The 17537-nt window shown below is 38.3% G+C and overlaps 1 protein-coding gene across 1 annotated transcript in view; it reads right to left on the reverse strand.

The window, feature by feature from the left end:
- The window catches only part of MROH9 (maestro heat like repeat family member 9), a 97628-nt gene that overhangs the window by 10546 nt on the left and 69545 nt on the right, over positions 1 to 17537 (reverse strand). The window contains exons 12-19 of the mRNA XM_060141844.1: positions 16736 to 16878; positions 9345 to 9482; positions 8631 to 8751; positions 5965 to 6102; positions 3475 to 3651; positions 1429 to 1581; positions 1211 to 1327; positions 546 to 648 (exon numbers count right to left, since the gene is read on the reverse strand). Coding sequence (XP_059997827.1) covers positions 546 to 648; positions 1211 to 1327; positions 1429 to 1581; positions 3475 to 3651; positions 5965 to 6102; positions 8631 to 8751; positions 9345 to 9482; positions 16736 to 16878 — 1090 coding nt within the window. The remainder of the gene's footprint in view (positions 1 to 545; positions 649 to 1210; positions 1328 to 1428; positions 1582 to 3474; positions 3652 to 5964; positions 6103 to 8630; positions 8752 to 9344; positions 9483 to 16735; positions 16879 to 17537) is intronic.

Raw genomic sequence — 17537 nt, forward strand, 5'->3', positions numbered from 1 at the left:
AGTTTTGATCTTCATGGCGAGAATCTAGGCGGAAAAAAATGATTGGTCAGGTTTGTCCAAGGTCAAAAATTATAGTTGTTTTCTTTTAGAATCTTCCTGCACTCCCACAACTTTACATTTTCTTCTTCAAACTTTATTGGATTTGGTAGCTCTTCCTCATCTGTTGTAGTCTGTGGTTATAGATGTTCATGTTTTGTTGAAGATGGCATTTAAAAAATACATTATTCTTATTCTTTGGGGGGTGATTTTTAAGCAGTGAAGGAAAACTGTAGTGGTTTGCCACCATCTAAAATTTTGAAATTCATCCTGTTGAATGTACTTTGTATGATAATTTAATCACACAGCTATACCCACTGTGTATTATAAAGTAGAACTCTATACTCATGATATATTTTAACTTCTGTTCATCTTCGATATCACCATGAAAAGTACTGTCTATCATAAAGAAAGAAAATTTATAATTTTTTCAAGGAAAATTTCTAGCTGCTTACCCCATTCTTTACCTTTTAAGACAAATTAGGAAATTAGAATTGAATTTTACTTACCTATTAAAATAACTGATCCTCTTCTCAGATATGTTCTGGAACTCCTCAGGAATCCTAAGGTATCAGCTATCAAATCTATAACATATTTCTGATGAGAAATAAGCTGAGAATAAAAAAGGAAAAAAAATTCTCTCACTTATTGAAAGAGCACATTTGCTCTCTCCAGAGAGGCTTTCAGGGAAAAGAACTTGGTTGCTTATACGAAATCAGGGCCAGTTTAAAACTTGGGGGTTTCTGTGTATGAATGTTATTCTTTTGCTTGCAGGTATTATTCAGCTTACTACATGATATCCAAAGTTTGGGTTTCCAACTTTTGCTTAACATCCTTCCATCCCCATTTGTCTATCGTTGCAGTTTATGCTGGTTTTCAGAGAACCAGCTCATTCAGCCATGGAAAAGAAATTCCAGCTTTTCTTTTGGTGATCTGAAATGTTGCTACCTTTACACTGCTCAAAGTAGGTAGGTTGGAGGAAGAAACGATAGATGGAAAATGTTGAGGAAAAGAGAGTGGAAATTTTTAATTTTCTCTTGTCTCAAGTTCTAGCTATAATTGTTCATTTATCTTTTCTTTATATTCCTTGCTCATCATGCTTTTCATCACTTTGGATATCCTTTAAAGTTCCTCCTATAACTCTTGTGGTAGTAAACCCTGAGGGATCACTTACAAGATTGTTACAGATGTTGAGCACTACCAGCTCAAAACTGTAATGTTCATCCTTGAGCAAATATGATGTTGCCCATTTTAATTCTGAGGCACAGATTTCTAATGTATATTTACATGCCTGTGAAGTAGAAAAAGGTCAGTAAAAATCTATTCATCTGGTGTTACATAAAGCACTGCGATTCTCAGCAAAACTAAGAAAAACAAAATCACAGGACTTACTTTAACTACTCTTGCCTCTGTATCTTCCAGAAACAGAATCAGAGGCACCAAGCCTCCGAAAACCACATCATTCAGCATCCATGTGTACTGACTCATGTCCCTGAGTAACTCACCAAAGTGTCGAATGGCCATACTCCGAATGCCTCCATTACTCTGAAATATGCACACAGAAAAGACCTCATTTGAGGATATTTATATATATGCACACACACTATATACTATATATACTATGTATACTTATATACACGATATAGTATATATATTTATACGTATATATACTATATATGATGTGTCTATATGTATATATATAATTTTTTTTTTTTTTTTTTTGCGGTACGCGGGCCTCTCACTGCTGTGGCCTCTCCTGTTGCAGAGCACAGGCTCCGGATGCACAGACCCAGCGGCCATGGCTCACGGGCCCAGCCGCTCCGCGGCATGTGGGATCTTCCCGGACCAGGGCATGAACCCTTGTCCCCTGCATTGGCAGGCGGACTCTCAACCACTGCACCACCAGGGAAGCCCGTATATATATAATTATTATCATTTATTTTTAGAAAAGATTCAGTTTGGGTCTAAGAAGTCTAAGGGTCTAAGAAGATTCACTTTGGATCTAAGCTTGTCTTTTGATTTTAAAATAAGACTTGCTTACCAAAATTCAGATTACCTTAAAGAAAATCCCCTGTGAAAAGTGAGTTTCTTAAATTTAGGAAGATAGTATTTAATAACATCCTAAAATTATAACATGTAAAAATCTATATAACTTGGAGATGATTTCTATAATACTTAGGGTAATGTGACCATGATGTCTTCAAATGCTGGAGGACTTTGCAGAATTGCCAGTGAATACCAATGCAAGTTCTTTGCATAATGGCATAGTACTAGGTTTCCAAGGGCTTACTTACGCCAAATAGGAAGGTGATTGGATTATAAAGATTCTAGAAGAGAAAAATTTCAAGTCAGAGGAAGAGGTTAATTTTTTAAAATATAATATCACCTTCAGTTTTTTAAAAAAGTTTATGATTCCATTTTGAAAATAATTCTTTACATGGGCATGCCAACTACTTATTAGCCGTGTGAACTTGGCCAAATATTCATTTCAGTTTTCCTCAGTTTCCTTATATGTAAACTGGATAATAGCAATAGAGTTTGTTAGAGGATTATGTGAAATTGTCCATGTAAATCCCTTAAAATAGTGCCTGGTACATAGTAAACGCTCAATACATTTTAGCCACTATTATTATTACTATTCTTATCATTATGTCCTTATGAAAATATTTTCTGCCACTGTTTCCTTTTTCTATAGTTTAATAATATTGGGCCTTTCTTCAATGAAATCTGCAGAACTAAGAAGTTACACATTTTGGCAAGATAATTTACTATGAAATAATTCTCTGGTTCACAAACACTCATCAAAGGAATCTTTAAAAACAAATAGATTTCCCATAGCATACCAAAATGTTCTTGTTTATTAAAATACTATATTACTGTCATCCAACTTTTCTGGAACACGTTTACCATAAAAAATGAGAATTTTCAAAATGTACAACTTTCTGATGAAATACTTTCTAATTAAAGTTTTCTATGAAAATACCATATTCATTTGGGGCATTACACATGTCAACTCTAATACCCATAATATGCCTGCTATTCACTCTCTTTTACAGATGATGCACTAAGAGACTGAACCACCTGCTCAAGATTTCACAGCTAGTCAGTGGCAGCACAGGGATTTGAACCTAGGAAGTCCAGATTCAGGGTTAACAAACACAGCCACTAAACTATAATTCCTCTTTCATCTAAGAACAGAGGCTACATTTTGATTCTCTTTTCCTATGGGCAGACTTTTCCAGGTTCTCATAGTGTAGTTTAAAAACAAACAAACATAGAGCTTACTTGATTAATATTATTATCTCTGGAAAAAAAAAGGTAGCTCTGCACAAAATGACTGCCTTTTGTTGACTTATTCTGGGATGTAATAGCATTGCCTTACCTGGGGCTTCAGCTTAATGATAAAACCTAATGATCTCATATATCTGTGTAACTCACATGATCCATCAGAGAACAGTAGCTGCAAGCAATTCTGGTACACAGGGAGGAGTAGGTCACCTTGTCCAGTTTGCCTAAAAGTCTTCGAAAGGTCATTAAGGCCCGAATTACAACAGTCTTGTCTTGGGAAAGGAAGGCATCCAGGATGGCTATTAATAAGCTGCAGACATTTTCTATCTATATGTAAAAGGAAAAAAATGGTGGGATTTAAGAACTGGAAGGAGACTTGAGGTAGCTTTGGTACACACACCTCTGAGTTTGGGCAGTATGCAGTGATGTGCTGGAGCTAGCTTACAAGAGTCAATTGCCAAATTGTCAAAAATTTTGCAAGCTGATCATTAAAAGTCACTATTAAAAATTAAATTTTATAAATTTAGAAATAAAAACAATGGTAATAAATACTGAAGACTCATCACTTCCCGTTCTTTCGCTACATTTTGCTCTTTTGTGCCTTTGAGGTTATTTACATGTAGTGTATCTGTATGGTGGGGATATTAAATAATGATGCACTACTGTGCATCTCCTCCCAAATCCATGTCTACTGATGTCCCTTTGATAGATTGAAATCATCCATAGTGGGGGTATTTACACCAGAGAAATTGGTCTTATTTTCACAGAGCTGCTTGTTTAAACATTTACCAACACACCACGGGCAGTATAACCTCGAAACTAGGTGACAATGACCTGTTTGGACATGAGAGCCACTGAGCTGCTGAGCTAGGTCATGGGCATCAATTGCAGATCAGAGACAAGCAGAATATCAGGCAATTAAAGCATGAAAAGGAGACACAAAAGGAGTGAAAGAAAGGCTGGAAAGAAAGGAAGTAAAAGAAATAAATTATATTTGCCAAAATAACAGCCAGAGGGCACTTGTGTCTGGCTGGAGTCTTTACCAATAGATAGTATGTGAAACCTCAAAACAGATCCCTCTCCACTGTTTCTCTCCCACTTTCCTAGACAACTTTGTTACATTGTCAATCGCATTGGTAAGAGGACTAGACAAGGCAATAACTAACTTTCTGTTCACAATACATCCTATTGACTTGTATGATTTATCTAAAGCAAATAAACTATGGCTCATTTCGTTCTAAATGCAAAATGAGTGCCCACTGACAGGCTTTAAGCTTTCAGAGACTATGCTTAATGGATATACTAGGATTTATTATTAAATTTATTATTAAATCAGTAATAATTTATGGAATATCTACAGTCTCAGCATTGTGCAGGCTACTTTGAAATTTACAAAAGAATTACAACACATAGGTGTATGCATTGACACACTCTTCCTGGAAGGCAAGAAGTATTCACATGACTTAGTGGGAAATGATATAGGACAGTAGTTCTCAAGTTCAACCTGCATTAGAATTACCTGGAGGACTTCTGAAAACATAGATTGGTGGGCACAACCCCCAGGATTTCTGATTCCATAGGCCTGTGATAGGGCCTGACAGTATGCTTTTTTTTTTTTGCGGTACGTGGGCCTCCCACTGTTGTGGCCTCTCCCGTTGCGGAGCACAGGCTCCAGACGCACAGGCTCAGCGGCCATGGCTCACGGGCCCAGCCGCTCCGCGGCATATGGGATCTTCCCATACCGGGACACGAACCCGTGTCCCCTGCATCGGCAGGCGGACTCTCAACCACTGCGCCACCAGGGAAGTCCGACAGTGTGCATTTTTAACAAATTTCCAAAAGACTCTGATGCTGTTGGTTCAAGAGTCATAGGTAGAGAGCCATAAATATGAAATATTATATAAGCAAGTGCTTATAGTTGGTGTGGCCCTGAAAGGGTTGAGGCTGCTAGAGACCAGAATACCGGGACACGAACTCGTGTCCCCTGCATCGGCAGGCGGACTCTCAACCACTGCGCCACCAGGGAAGTCCGACAGTGTGCATTTTTAACAAATTTCCAAAAGACTCTGATGCTGTTGGTTCAAGAGTCATAGGTAGAGAGCCATAAATATGAAATATTATATAAGCAAGTGCTTATAGTTGGTGTGGCCCTGAAAGGGTTGAGGCTGCTAGAGACCAGAATATCCAGTGAAGTTCGACTTGAGCTGATCATTGGAAAATAAGAAAAATGTGAATGGGTGAAGGAGGAAAGTGGTATAAAGGAAGAAAAAGCTTGAGCGAGTGCTCTGAGACAGGAAATTAATGTGTATGCATGTGTGTATGTTGGAGTGGAAAATAACGTATGTGTGGTTTAGAGTGTAACAGGAGTGTTCATGTAGAGCAATGCTGATAAATTCTGAGTGTAATGAGCGATTTTCTGGGAAAAATATAAATAAGGTGATAAAGCCAATAAATTGACTTAACACATCCTTTCCATTCAACCCAGTTTCCTTACTGATAAAACGCACAGCTTTGATATTGTGTTAGTGATGTATAAACTAAAAAATAATCAGTGTTTTGTCAGTAAGGATACTGAGTTCTACCAAATCTCAGATTATGAGTTCGATGGTGCTGGCAGACACAGATCACACACACACGTACCTCGTTGATAACCGGTGCCATGCTGGCAATCTTCTGAAGGCTCAGTTTGCTAACTGCAGGATCAGAGTCATTGACCCAGTTTCTGAAGAGAACCAAAAATTCTTCTGGGAATGGGTCCTTGAAGAAATTATTGAGAAGCTAAAAGAAAACAATTAAGTTCATAGGCAGAGTAATGGCCAGGCATTGTTCTTGCTTCAGTCATAAAAATCAAGACATTTTCAGTAAAACAAACACAAATCACACTAAAACTCTAAATACTTACACATATTTTTACATATATTTCTGTGCCCATAGAGGGAAGGAGAAGTAGCAGATGGAATAGGAAATACATGCTTTGTTTTATATATATGATGAAAGAAATTTTCACATGTGGAATAACAGAGTTTACGTTAACTTTTTACACTTTTATGTTGCCTCATCTTTCTCTTACCTGGAAAACCGTGGTGCCTAATAGCATTAATATGTTTACTTATTCGTTTTCTACCATATAATGCATATACTAGTCTTAAAATTATGATATCAACACATATAACATCAATAAACCTCCTGAGGAAAAATAAATATTTCTTTACAGATGTTTTTTGTCCTTGCAATTTATCTCACTAAGGATGTACAAAGCACATTGTTCATGTATTACTTGATCTTTCACAAATCTGTGGGTGTGTGTGTGTGTGTGTGTGTGTGTGTGTGTGTGAGAGAGAGAGAGAGAGAGAGAGAGAGAGAAGCATACAATTCACAGAGAAAGACACTAAGATCATAATAGTTAAATAGGTAAAGGAAAGATCAGGTTGTTCATAATATGGAACTTTAATTTATAAATAATATTTTAAAAATGTTCAAACTCTCTAAAATTTTAAACAGTAAGTACAAATCAAATCACCCCACAGGACATCACATCTGCCTCACACATTGGAAAGCTTGTTCATGGTGGTGAGAGTGCTGTGGGGTAAGCAGACCCACGAGCTGTGTGGGGAGCTCTGATTGGCACTGCTTTCCAGATAGCGGTTTGGTGTTAAAAATCCTTAGCCTTGAGAATGTTTATACCCTTTGGTTATTATTTCAGATTCTTGGAATCTATTATAAGAAAATAATCGAAAATACCAAAAGAAAGAAGATTTAGGCACAAAGATGTAAACTTGATTACTATTTATATCAGTAGAACTTGATTGCTATTTATATCAGTAGAAAACTAGAAATAACAAATATATATAAATAAATGGCATAGGCATTGGTAATACTATCTTAGGTATCACTGGCTGATAAGACCAAAATAAGGTAAAATGCATAGATTGTGTGTTCAGAACAACAAAAGGCCAAGGGACCTCACAGTTGAACTGGAAAGTTGACGATTGCCCAGAATTTCTAAACAGAGAAAAGTGGTGGGAGAGTGTGGTCATTGCTGAGTTCCTGGAAAGATAGGCATGCCAATCTCCAGTAGCAGGAAGCATTACATTCATGATGAGAGAGGCAACTAGGTTTCCATCTAGGTATATTAATGATGCTTACATAAATCTTATGTAGTTTATAAATTTCTTTTAAATGTAGCATTTTATGGAAGGGATTTTGTATCTCATGTTTAGACCTTTTTGGTGTTTGTACATACTTAAAGGGTAGTACAATAAAAATAATGAGTCACATAATAAAATAATGAGAGGTTCAAATGGATTAAGCAAGTTAGAAAAATACTGATTTGCTACTGCAATGTTAAGTTAAACTAATTCATGTATCCTTGTGAAAGCTTTAGAAGTATATAGTAGGGCTTCCCTGGTGGCGCAGGGGTTGAGGGTCCGCCTGCCGATGCAGGGGACACGGGTTTGTGCCCCGGTCTGGGAGGATCCAACATGCCGCGGAGTGGCTGGGCCCGTGAGCCACTGAGCCTGCGCGTCCGGAGCCTGTGCTCCGCAACGGGAGAGGCCACAACAATGAGAGGCCCGCGTACCGCAAAAAAAAAAAAAAAAAAAAGAAAAAACGGAGTATATAGTATACTGTATGGGTATGCCTTTTATAGTTTATTAACTGTTTTGACATGAAGTTTGAAATGTAAAACTTTTGGGAATATTTGGCATCGTACCTTAGATCAATACTTCCTTATTATATATTACTTTTATGGAAAATTAGATTTGACTCAGATAATTTCAATTTATAGAACTTTTTACATGCCTTTTGTAAGCAAAAGTACTGCCTCAATTTGCTTAACTCTGGTATGGCATTCCAATATTTGATGTAATACTCATATACAAAGTAATATAGTTCTATATCTTCATGTTACCCAGTTATTTAGCCCATTCCTTTTTTCCCCTAGGCAGTCTGAAGTATCGTTTAGACACTAGATGTTACTTACCACCTTTAGTAAACTTAATTATCCCTATATACTTTAAGAAGCTTGTAAAGAAATATGAACTAGGACTACAAAAATTATTAGTTTGTGCAAATCCGCACCCCCTAGGAAACTACAAAGGCCAACTCCTGAAACAGTCTAAAGGGACAACCCTCTCATAAATCTATCTTCGCCTTACGCCCCTCAGCTTCAGATATCTGTTATTGTCTTAACTTTTGGTAAGAATCAATATTCGGAGAGGGAGACAAAACATTAGAGAGTTGATTTAAGTTTGGATAAGGAAAGGGAATGAGAACTTGGTTGTTCACAGTCTCGTAATAAAACTCACTTCAGTGAGGAATATTATTGTGATGACGTTGTCTTCTGGCCTTCTAGGACCTTCCACTGAGAGCTTATAGAGATAATGCAAGGTGTCTGGAAACTGTGGAAAGTTATAGTCACTGAGAGTTCTGTAAAGAAGAATAAAGCACTGAATTAGCAAAGAAGATGAAAACACTTTCTGCATCAGCAAATACTAATGGTAGAAAAGAGGGAAACATTATCCTCATATTTTGTATCACCAGATAAAAAGAAAGATATTCTTGAATATTCCTTAATCCAAGGTAAACTGCGGGCTCAGTATGAGTTCTACGCAGACTCCGTGGATAAAAGTCCTCTTCTATTATACTTTCCCAAATTTATCTCATTGGGTACAGGTTTTTATCAGACCTCTTTAAAGTGGGAGCACATGTCTGATGCCTGCAGAGAAGGAATCAGTTAACAACAGAGGAAGGAAAAAGCAGATTCACCTCTAGTTCTCCATATCTGTTCTGTGGAGGGAGAATAATTTGGTGTCTACATCACTAGGTAAGAGAGCAAGGCAAGGAAAAGTAAAACCCCCCAAAATAAGTGAAAAAGTAGAAGTCAAATGGCAATTCAGATCATTAGGAGAGATTTGGAAGTTGGAGTGGCTATCGACTGTGTTCCCACAGTGGCTTAGTCGAAGAAAGATGAAACAGGTGGGAAAGAGACAGAGAACATTTCTCAATGCCCCTGTTCTTACTTGGCAACAAGGTAGACTCCATGATGGTGAAACAGTGCTTGGGAAAACTGGTTCCAACAATTCTTTCTCTTTAGAGCAATATCCACTTGTTGCAGTCCAGAACAATTCAGCAGAACTCTCAGTGCATCTCGAGCATAGCTAAGGTCCCAAAGAAGAGGAGAGTCATCACCTGCAAGTGGCCTTCACATAACTAGATGCAAGTGATTATTTGCCTTTTCATTCTATGTTGGGCAGGATGCCAGTTTTGGGAAAGGGGGGTGTTTCAAAGGAAGAGACCATTAAATGCTCTTAATCTCCCCTGATTAACAGGACATGGGATGCGGGGTTAAACTGAAATTGTAGCATGTAAAATCTGGGATTAATCATAGAGCAGCTTATTAGTTTATTAAAAGCTTGTTAGCAAAAGATGTTAAGTGATGTGAAGACATGCTAAAGGTGCCTGTTGATTGTCTTCTTTGAATGCTTTAAATAAATAGAATACATTCTTATCTACTTGGGATGATTTGGTGTCTGTCTGCTTGAAAGACAGAGAGTGGATTAAATATCTTAATGGGATTGTGTTTTAGAGTCCTGCCTGACTTAGAAGTCCATACCAGATGAGGGCAAATAGCAGAAAGTTGGGTCCTGATTTCCCTGGAGAGCAGGGAAGCTTACTGTAATCTCTTGGGCAAAAGAGAAGAGCTGAACATTACCTTATGTGGACAGAATGACTGCATGCTATCATAAGCCCACACATCACATCACCAACCGCAAAATAAATTTACAGTTCACAAAGCACATTTGTGCACATTATTTTTTTTTTTAACATCTTTATTGGGGTATAATTGCTTTACAATGGTGTGTTAGTTTCTGCTTTATAACAAAGTGAATCAGTTATACATATACATATGTTCCCATATCTCTTCCCTCTTGCGTCTCCCTCCCTCCCACCCTCCCTATCCCACCCCTCCAGGCTGTCACAAAGCACCAAGCCAATATCCCTGTGCCATGTGGCTGCTTCCAACTAGCTATATACCTTACTACGTTTGTTAGTGTGTATATGTCCATGACTCTCTCTCGCCCTGTCACAGCTCACCCTTCCCCCTCCCCATATCCTCAAGTCCATTCTCTAGTAGGTCTGCGTCTTTATTCCTGCCTTACCCCTAGGTTCTTCATGACATTTTTTTTTCTTAAATTCCATATATATGTGTTAGCATACGGTATTTGTCTTTTTCTTTCTGACTTACTTCACTCTGTATGACAGACTCTAGGTCTATCCACCTCATTAGAAATAGCTCAATTTCGTTTCTTTTTATGGCTGAGTAATATTCCATTGTATATATGTGCCACATCTTCTTTATCCATTCATCCGATGATGGGCACTTAGGTTGTTTCCATCTCCGGGCTATTGTAAATAGAGCTGCAATGAACATTTTGGTACATGACTCTTTTTGAATTTCGGTTTTCTCAGGGTATATGCCCAGTAGTGGGATTGCTGGGTCATATGGTAGTTCTATTTGTAGCTTTTTAAGGAACCTCCATACTGTTCTCCATAGTGGCTGAACCAATTCACATTCCCACCAACAGTGCAAGAGTGTTCCCTTTTCTCCACACCCTCTCCAGCATTTATTGTTTCTAGATTTTTTGATGATGGCCATTCTGACTGGTGTGAGATGATATCTCATTGTAGTTTTGATTTGCATTTCTCTAATGATTAATGATGTTGAGCATTCTTTCATGTGTTTGTTGGCAGTCTGTATATCTTCTTTGGAGAAATGTCTATTTAGGTCTTCTGCCCATTTTTGGATTGGGTTGTTTGTTTTTTTGTTATTGAGCTGCATGAGCTGCTTGTAAATTTTGGAGATTAATCCTTTGTCGGTTACTTCATTTGCAAATATTTTCTCCCATTCTGAGGGTTGTCTTTTGGTCTTGTTTATGGTTTCCTTTGCTGTGCAAAAGCTTTGAAGTTTCATTCGGTCCCATTTGTTTATTTTTGTTTTTATTTCCATTACTCTAGGAGGTGGGTCAGAAAGGATCTTGCTGTGATGTATGTCATAGAGTGTTCTGCCTATGTTTTCCTCTAAGAGTTTGATAGTTTCTGGCCTTATATTTAGGTCTTTAATCCATTTTGAGCTTATTTTTGTGTATGGTGTTAGGGAGTGATCTAATCTCATACTTTTACATGTACCTGTCCAGTTTTCCCAGCACCACTTATTGAAGAGGCTGTTCTTTCTCCACTGTACATTCCTGCCACCTTTATCAAAGATAAGGTGTCCATATGTGCATGGGTTTATCTCTGGGCTTTCTATCCTGTTCCATTGATCTATCTTTCTGTTTTTGTGCCAGTACCATACCGTCTTGATAACTGTAGCTTTGTAGTATAGTCTGAAGTCAGGGAGCCTGATTCCTCCAGTTCCTTTTTTCGTTCTCAAGATTGCTTTGGCTATTCGGGGTCTTTTGTGTTTCCATACAAATTGTGAAATTTTTTGTTCTAGTTCTGTGAAAAATGCCAGTGGTAGTTTGATAGGAATTGCATTGAATCTATAGATTGCTTTGGGTAGTAGAGTCATTTTCACAATGTTGATTCTTCCAATCCAAGAACATGGTATATCTCTCCATGTATTTGTATCATCTTTAATTTCTTTCATCAGTGTCTTATAATTTTCTGCATACAGGTCTTTTGTCTCCTTAGGTAGGTTTATTCCTAGATATTTTATTCTTTTTGTTGCAATGGTAAATGGGAGTGTTTTCTTGATTTCACTTTCAGATTTTTCATCATTAGTATATAGGAATGCCAGAGATTTCTGTGCATTAATTTTGTATCCTGCCACTTTACCAAATTCATTGATTAGCTCTAGTAGTTTTCTGGTAGCATCTTTAGGATTCTCTATGTATAGGATCATGTCATCTGAAAACAGTGACAGCTTTACTTCTTCTTTTCCGATTTGGATTCCTTTTATTTCCTTTTCTTCTCTGATTGCTGTGGCTCAAACTTCCAAAACTATGTTGAATAAGAGTGGGGAGAGTGGGCAACCTTGTCTTGTTCCTGATCTTAGTGGAAATGCTTTCAGTTTTTCACCATTGAGGATGATGTTTGCTGTGGGTTTGTCATATATGGCCTTTATTATGTTGAGGAAAGTTCCCTCTGTGCCTACTTTCTGCAGGGTTTTTATCATAAATGGGTGTTGAATTTTGTCAAAAGCTTTCTCTGCATCTATTGAGATGATCATATGGTTTTTCTTCTTCAATTTGTTAATATGGTTTATCACATTGATAGATTTGCGTATATTGAAGAATCCTTGCATTCCTGGAATAAACCCCACTTGATCATGGTGTATGATCCTTTTAATGTGCTGTTGGATTCTGTTTGCTAGTATTTTGTTGAGGATTTTTGCATCTATGTTCATCAGTGATATTGGCCTGTAGTTTTCTTTCTTTGTGACATCCTTGTCTGGTTTTGGTATCAAGGTGATGGTGGCCTCGTGGAAGGAATTTGGGAGTGTTCCTCCCTCTGCTATATTTTGGAAGAGTTTGAGAAGGATAGGTGTTAGCTCTTCTCTAAATGTTTGATAGAATTCGCCTGTGAAGCCATCTGGTCCTGGGCTTTTGTTTGTTGGAAGATTTTTAATCACAGTTTCAATTTCAGTGCTTGTGATTGGTCTGTTCATATTTTCTATTTCTTCCTGATTCAGTCTTGGCAGGTTGTGCATTTCTAAGAATTTGTCCATTTCTTCCAGATTGTCCATTTTATTGGCATAGAGTTGCTTGTAGTAATCTCTCATGATCTCTTTTATTTCTGCAGTGTCAGTTGTTACCTCTCCTTTTTCATTTCCAATTCTATTGATTTGAGTCTTCTCCCTTTTTTTCTTGATGAGTCTGGCTAGTGGTTTATCTATTTTGTTTATCTTCTCAAAGAACGAGCTTTTAGTTTTATTGATCTTTGCTATTGTTTCCTTTATTTCTTTTTCATTTATTTGTGATCTGATATTTATGATTTCTTTCCTTCTGCTAGCTTTGGAGTTTTTTTGTTCTTCTTTCTCTAATTGCTTGAGGTGCAAGGTTAGGTTGTTTATTCTAGATGTTTCCTGCTTCTTAAGGTGGGCTTGTATTGCTATAAACTTCCCCCTTAGAACTGCTTTTGCTGCATCCCACAAGTTTTGGGTCATTGTGTCTCCATTGTCATTTGTTTCTAGGTATTTTTTGATTTCCTCTTTGATTTCTTCAGTGATCACTTCATTATTAAGTAGTGTATTGTTTAGCCTCCATGTGTTTGTATTTTTTACAGGTCTTTTCCTGTAAGTGATATCTAGTCTCATAGCGTTGTGGTCAGAAAAGATACTTGATACGATTTCAATTTTCTTAAATTTACCAAGGCTTGATTTGTGACCCAAGATATGATCTATCCTGGAGAATGTTCCATGAGCACTTGAGAAAAATGTGTATTCTGTTGTTTTTGGATGGAATGCCCTATAAATATCAATTAAGTCCATCTTGTTTAATGTATCATTTAAAGCTTGTGTTTCCTTATTTATTTTCATTTTGGATGATCTGTCCATTGGTGAAAGTGGAGTGTTTAAGTCTCCTACTATGAATGTGTTACTGTCGATTTCCCCTTTTATGGCTGTTAGTATTTGCTTTATGTATTGAGGTGCTCCTATGTTGGGTGCATAAATATTTACAATTGTTATATCTTCTTCTTGGATCGATCGCTTGATCATTATGTAGTGTCCTTCTTTGTCTCTTTTAATAGTCCTTATTTTAAAGTCTATTTTGTCTGATATGAGAATTGCTACTCCAGCTTTCTTTTGGTTTCCATTTGCATGGAATATCTTTTTCCATCCCCTTACTTTCAGTCTGTATGTGTCTCTAGGTCTGAAGTGGGTCTCTTGTAGACAGCATATATATGGGTCTTGTTTTTGTATCCATTCAGCTAATCTGTGTCTTTTGGTGGGAGCATTTAGTCCATTTACATTTAAGGTAATTATCGATATGTATGTTCCTATTCCCATTTTCTAAATTGTTTTGGGTTCGTTATTATAGGTCTTTTCCTTCTCTTGTGTTTCTTGCCTAGAGAAGATCCTTTAGCATTTGTTGTAAAGCTGGTTTGGTGGTGCTGAACTCTCTCAGCTTTTGCTTGTCTGTAAAGGTTTTAATTTCTCCATCAAATCTGAATGAGATCCTTGCTGGGTAGAGTAGTCTTGGTGGCAGCTTTTTCTCCTTCATCACTTTCAGTATGTCCTGCCACTCCCTTCTGGCTTGTAGGGTTTCTGCTGAGAGATCAGCTGTTAACTTTATGGGGACTCCCTTATGTGTTATTTGTTGTTTTTCCCTTGCTGCTTTTAATATGCTTTCTTTGTATTTAATTTTTGACAGTTTGATTAATATGTGTCTTGGCGTATTTCTCCTTGGATTTATCCTGTATGGGACTCTCTGTGCTTCCTGGACTTGATTAACTATTTCCTTTCCCATATTAGGGAAGTTTTGAACTATAATCTCTTCAAATATCTTTTCAGTCCCTTTCTTTTTCTCTTCTTCTTCTGGAACCCCTATAATTCGAATGTTGGTGCGTTTAATGTTGTCCCAGAGGTCTCTGAGACTGTCCTCAGTTCTTTTCATTCTTTTTTCTTTATTCTGCTCTGCAGTAGTTATTTCCACTATTTTATCTTCCAGGTCACTTATCCGTTCTTCTGCCTCAGTTATTCTGCTATTGATCCCATCTAGAGTACTTTTAATTTCATTTATTGTGTTGTTCATCGTTGTTTGTTTCATCTTTAGTTCTTCTAGGTCCTTGTTAACTGATTCTTGCATTTTGTCCATTCTATTGTCCATTCTATCTCCAAGATTTTGGATCATCCTTACTATCATTATTCTGAATTCTTTTTCAGGTAAGCTGCCTATTTCCTCTTCATTTGTTAGGTCTGGTGCATTTTTATCTTGCTCCTTTATCTGCTGTGTGTTTTTCTGTCTTCTCATTTTGCTTATCTTACTGTTTTTGGGGTCTCCTTTTTGCAGGCTGCAGGTTCGTAGTTCCTGCTGTTTTTGATGTCTGTCCCCAGTGGCTAAGGTTGGTTCAGTGGGTTGTGTAGGTTTCCTGGTGGAGGGGACTAGTGCCTGTGTTGTGGTGGATGAGGCTGGATCTTGTCTCTCTAGTGGGCAGGTTCACGTCTGGTGGTGTGTTTGGGGTGTCTGTGGCCTTATTATTATCTTAGGCAGCCTCTCTGCTAATGGGTGGGGTTGTGTTCCTGTCTTGCTAGTTGTTTGGCATAGGTTGTTCAGCAGTGTGGCTTGCTGGTCGTTGAGTGAAGCTGGGTGCTGGTGTTAAGATGGAGGTCTCTGGGAGATTTTCGCCGTTTGATATTATGTGGAGCTGGGAGGTCTCTTGTTGACCAGTGTCCTGAAGTTGGCTCTCCTACCTCAGAGGCAGAGCCCTGACTCCTGGCTGGAGCACCAAGAGCTTTTCATCCACACGGCTCAGAATAAAAGGGAGAAAAAGTAGAGGGAATTAGTAGAAGTATGAGGAAAGAAAGAAGGAAAGGAGGGAAGGAAGGAAGAAAGAAAGAAAGAAGCAAAGAAGGAAAGAAGGGAAGAAAGGAGGGAGCGAGGGAGGGAGGAAGGAAGGAAGGAGGGGAAGAAGGAAAAAAGACAGAAAGAAAGAAGATACAGTAAAAATAAAATAAAGTATAATAAAATTATTGAATTAAAAAATTCTTATTTAGAAAAAAAAGAAGGGACGGATAGAACCTTAGGACAAATGTTGGAAGCAAAGCTATACAGACAAAATCTTACACAGAAGCATACACATACACCCTTACTAAAAGAGGTAAAGGGGGAAAAATCATAAATCTTGCTGTCAGAGACCACCTCCTCAATTTGGGATGAATCGTTGTCTTTTGGGAGGTCTGAGGTCTTCTGCCAGCGTTCAGTAGGTGTTCTGTAGGAGTTGTTCTACGTGTAGATGTATTTCTGGTGTATCTGTGGGGACGAAGGTGATCTCCGTGTCTTACTCTTCCGCCATCTTCCACTACTGTTTGTGTGCACATTATTTTTACCTTACACGTAATTTACCCTGAGAGATCACTATCAGAGTAAATGGCAGAGCTAGTACATGTCTGGTTTTGGACCTGTTTTTCCTCCCTACTCTCTCTCTGCGTGGTGGCTTCCCTTTGTGGCAGGAATAAACCGTGTTCTGTGGGAGTGGTTTTTTATATACTGCATACACATTCAGGGAAGGTCCCAGCTTACTTCTAGGTACTTAGGATAGTTACTTTTCCAAAGGCATCCTACCCTGCAGAGGAGAGAAAACTGTAATAAATGAATATACTGCACAAGGGATTATATAGTTCCACATGAACCCAAGGGAGTAGAAATATTTGACAGCTGGAAGCTCATTTCTTATACCACTAGTATCTCACAAAGTCCTGTCCTCTGTCATCAGTCTCAGGTTGCTAGTGTAATAGAGTTGAAGCATGAGGGCCATCAAGAGCTGGGGGAAAAACTGGGCCACCGCTTTCTTGTAAGAACCAATAGGCAGCAATGTGCACAGGGCCTGGGATGCCTATAAGGGAAGGAAAAAGGAGTCAAGAATGTAACCATCTCCTTTTAAACCCAGTCAGCAGTGGTGAGGTGGGTGGAAAGGCAGGGACTCTGCAACTCCTCCCCCAAATTCCTTGAAGGAAGCCTGAAGCATGCATGTGTATTCATTCATTCAATAACAGTTACTCAGTCCATTTTGAAGCAGGAACTGCACCAAGCATTCTCTGACCATGGGCTCCCAAATCACTATCAACAGTGCCTGATTGCCAAACCAGCAGGAAGCAAGCTGATTCTCAAGGAAGGCATACCTCCCAAGGCTCCATGCCTATGTGCTCATGAAGAATAGTCTTGCCAGTAACCCAGGTCCTCCCAGTGCTTCAACAATCCAGGGCAGTGAAATATTTAAGGAGGGGCATGCCAGGTCAACTAACAAATTTTTTGGTCTACTGACCACTACAATACCCACTCTATCAGAGAAACACATCTCACCACCTCACATTTGTGGAGGATTATCCAGTTTTTCCCCTCTTATATGTCTGCAAGACTTGAATTTACTCCCAGGAGTGGCGATTTGGGTGCTTGGGAGATATATAATGATGGACACAAATGAGGTTTGGCCTTCACATGCCTATCAAGAGTCTGTGTGATCTGGCTGGTGGCTACCTCTCTGATACCATCTCC

The sequence above is a fragment of the Lagenorhynchus albirostris genome, chromosome 2 (genome assembly GCF_949774975.1).
Source record: "Lagenorhynchus albirostris chromosome 2, mLagAlb1.1, whole genome shotgun sequence".
Classification (NCBI taxonomy): Eukaryota; Metazoa; Chordata; class Mammalia; order Artiodactyla; family Delphinidae; genus Lagenorhynchus; species Lagenorhynchus albirostris.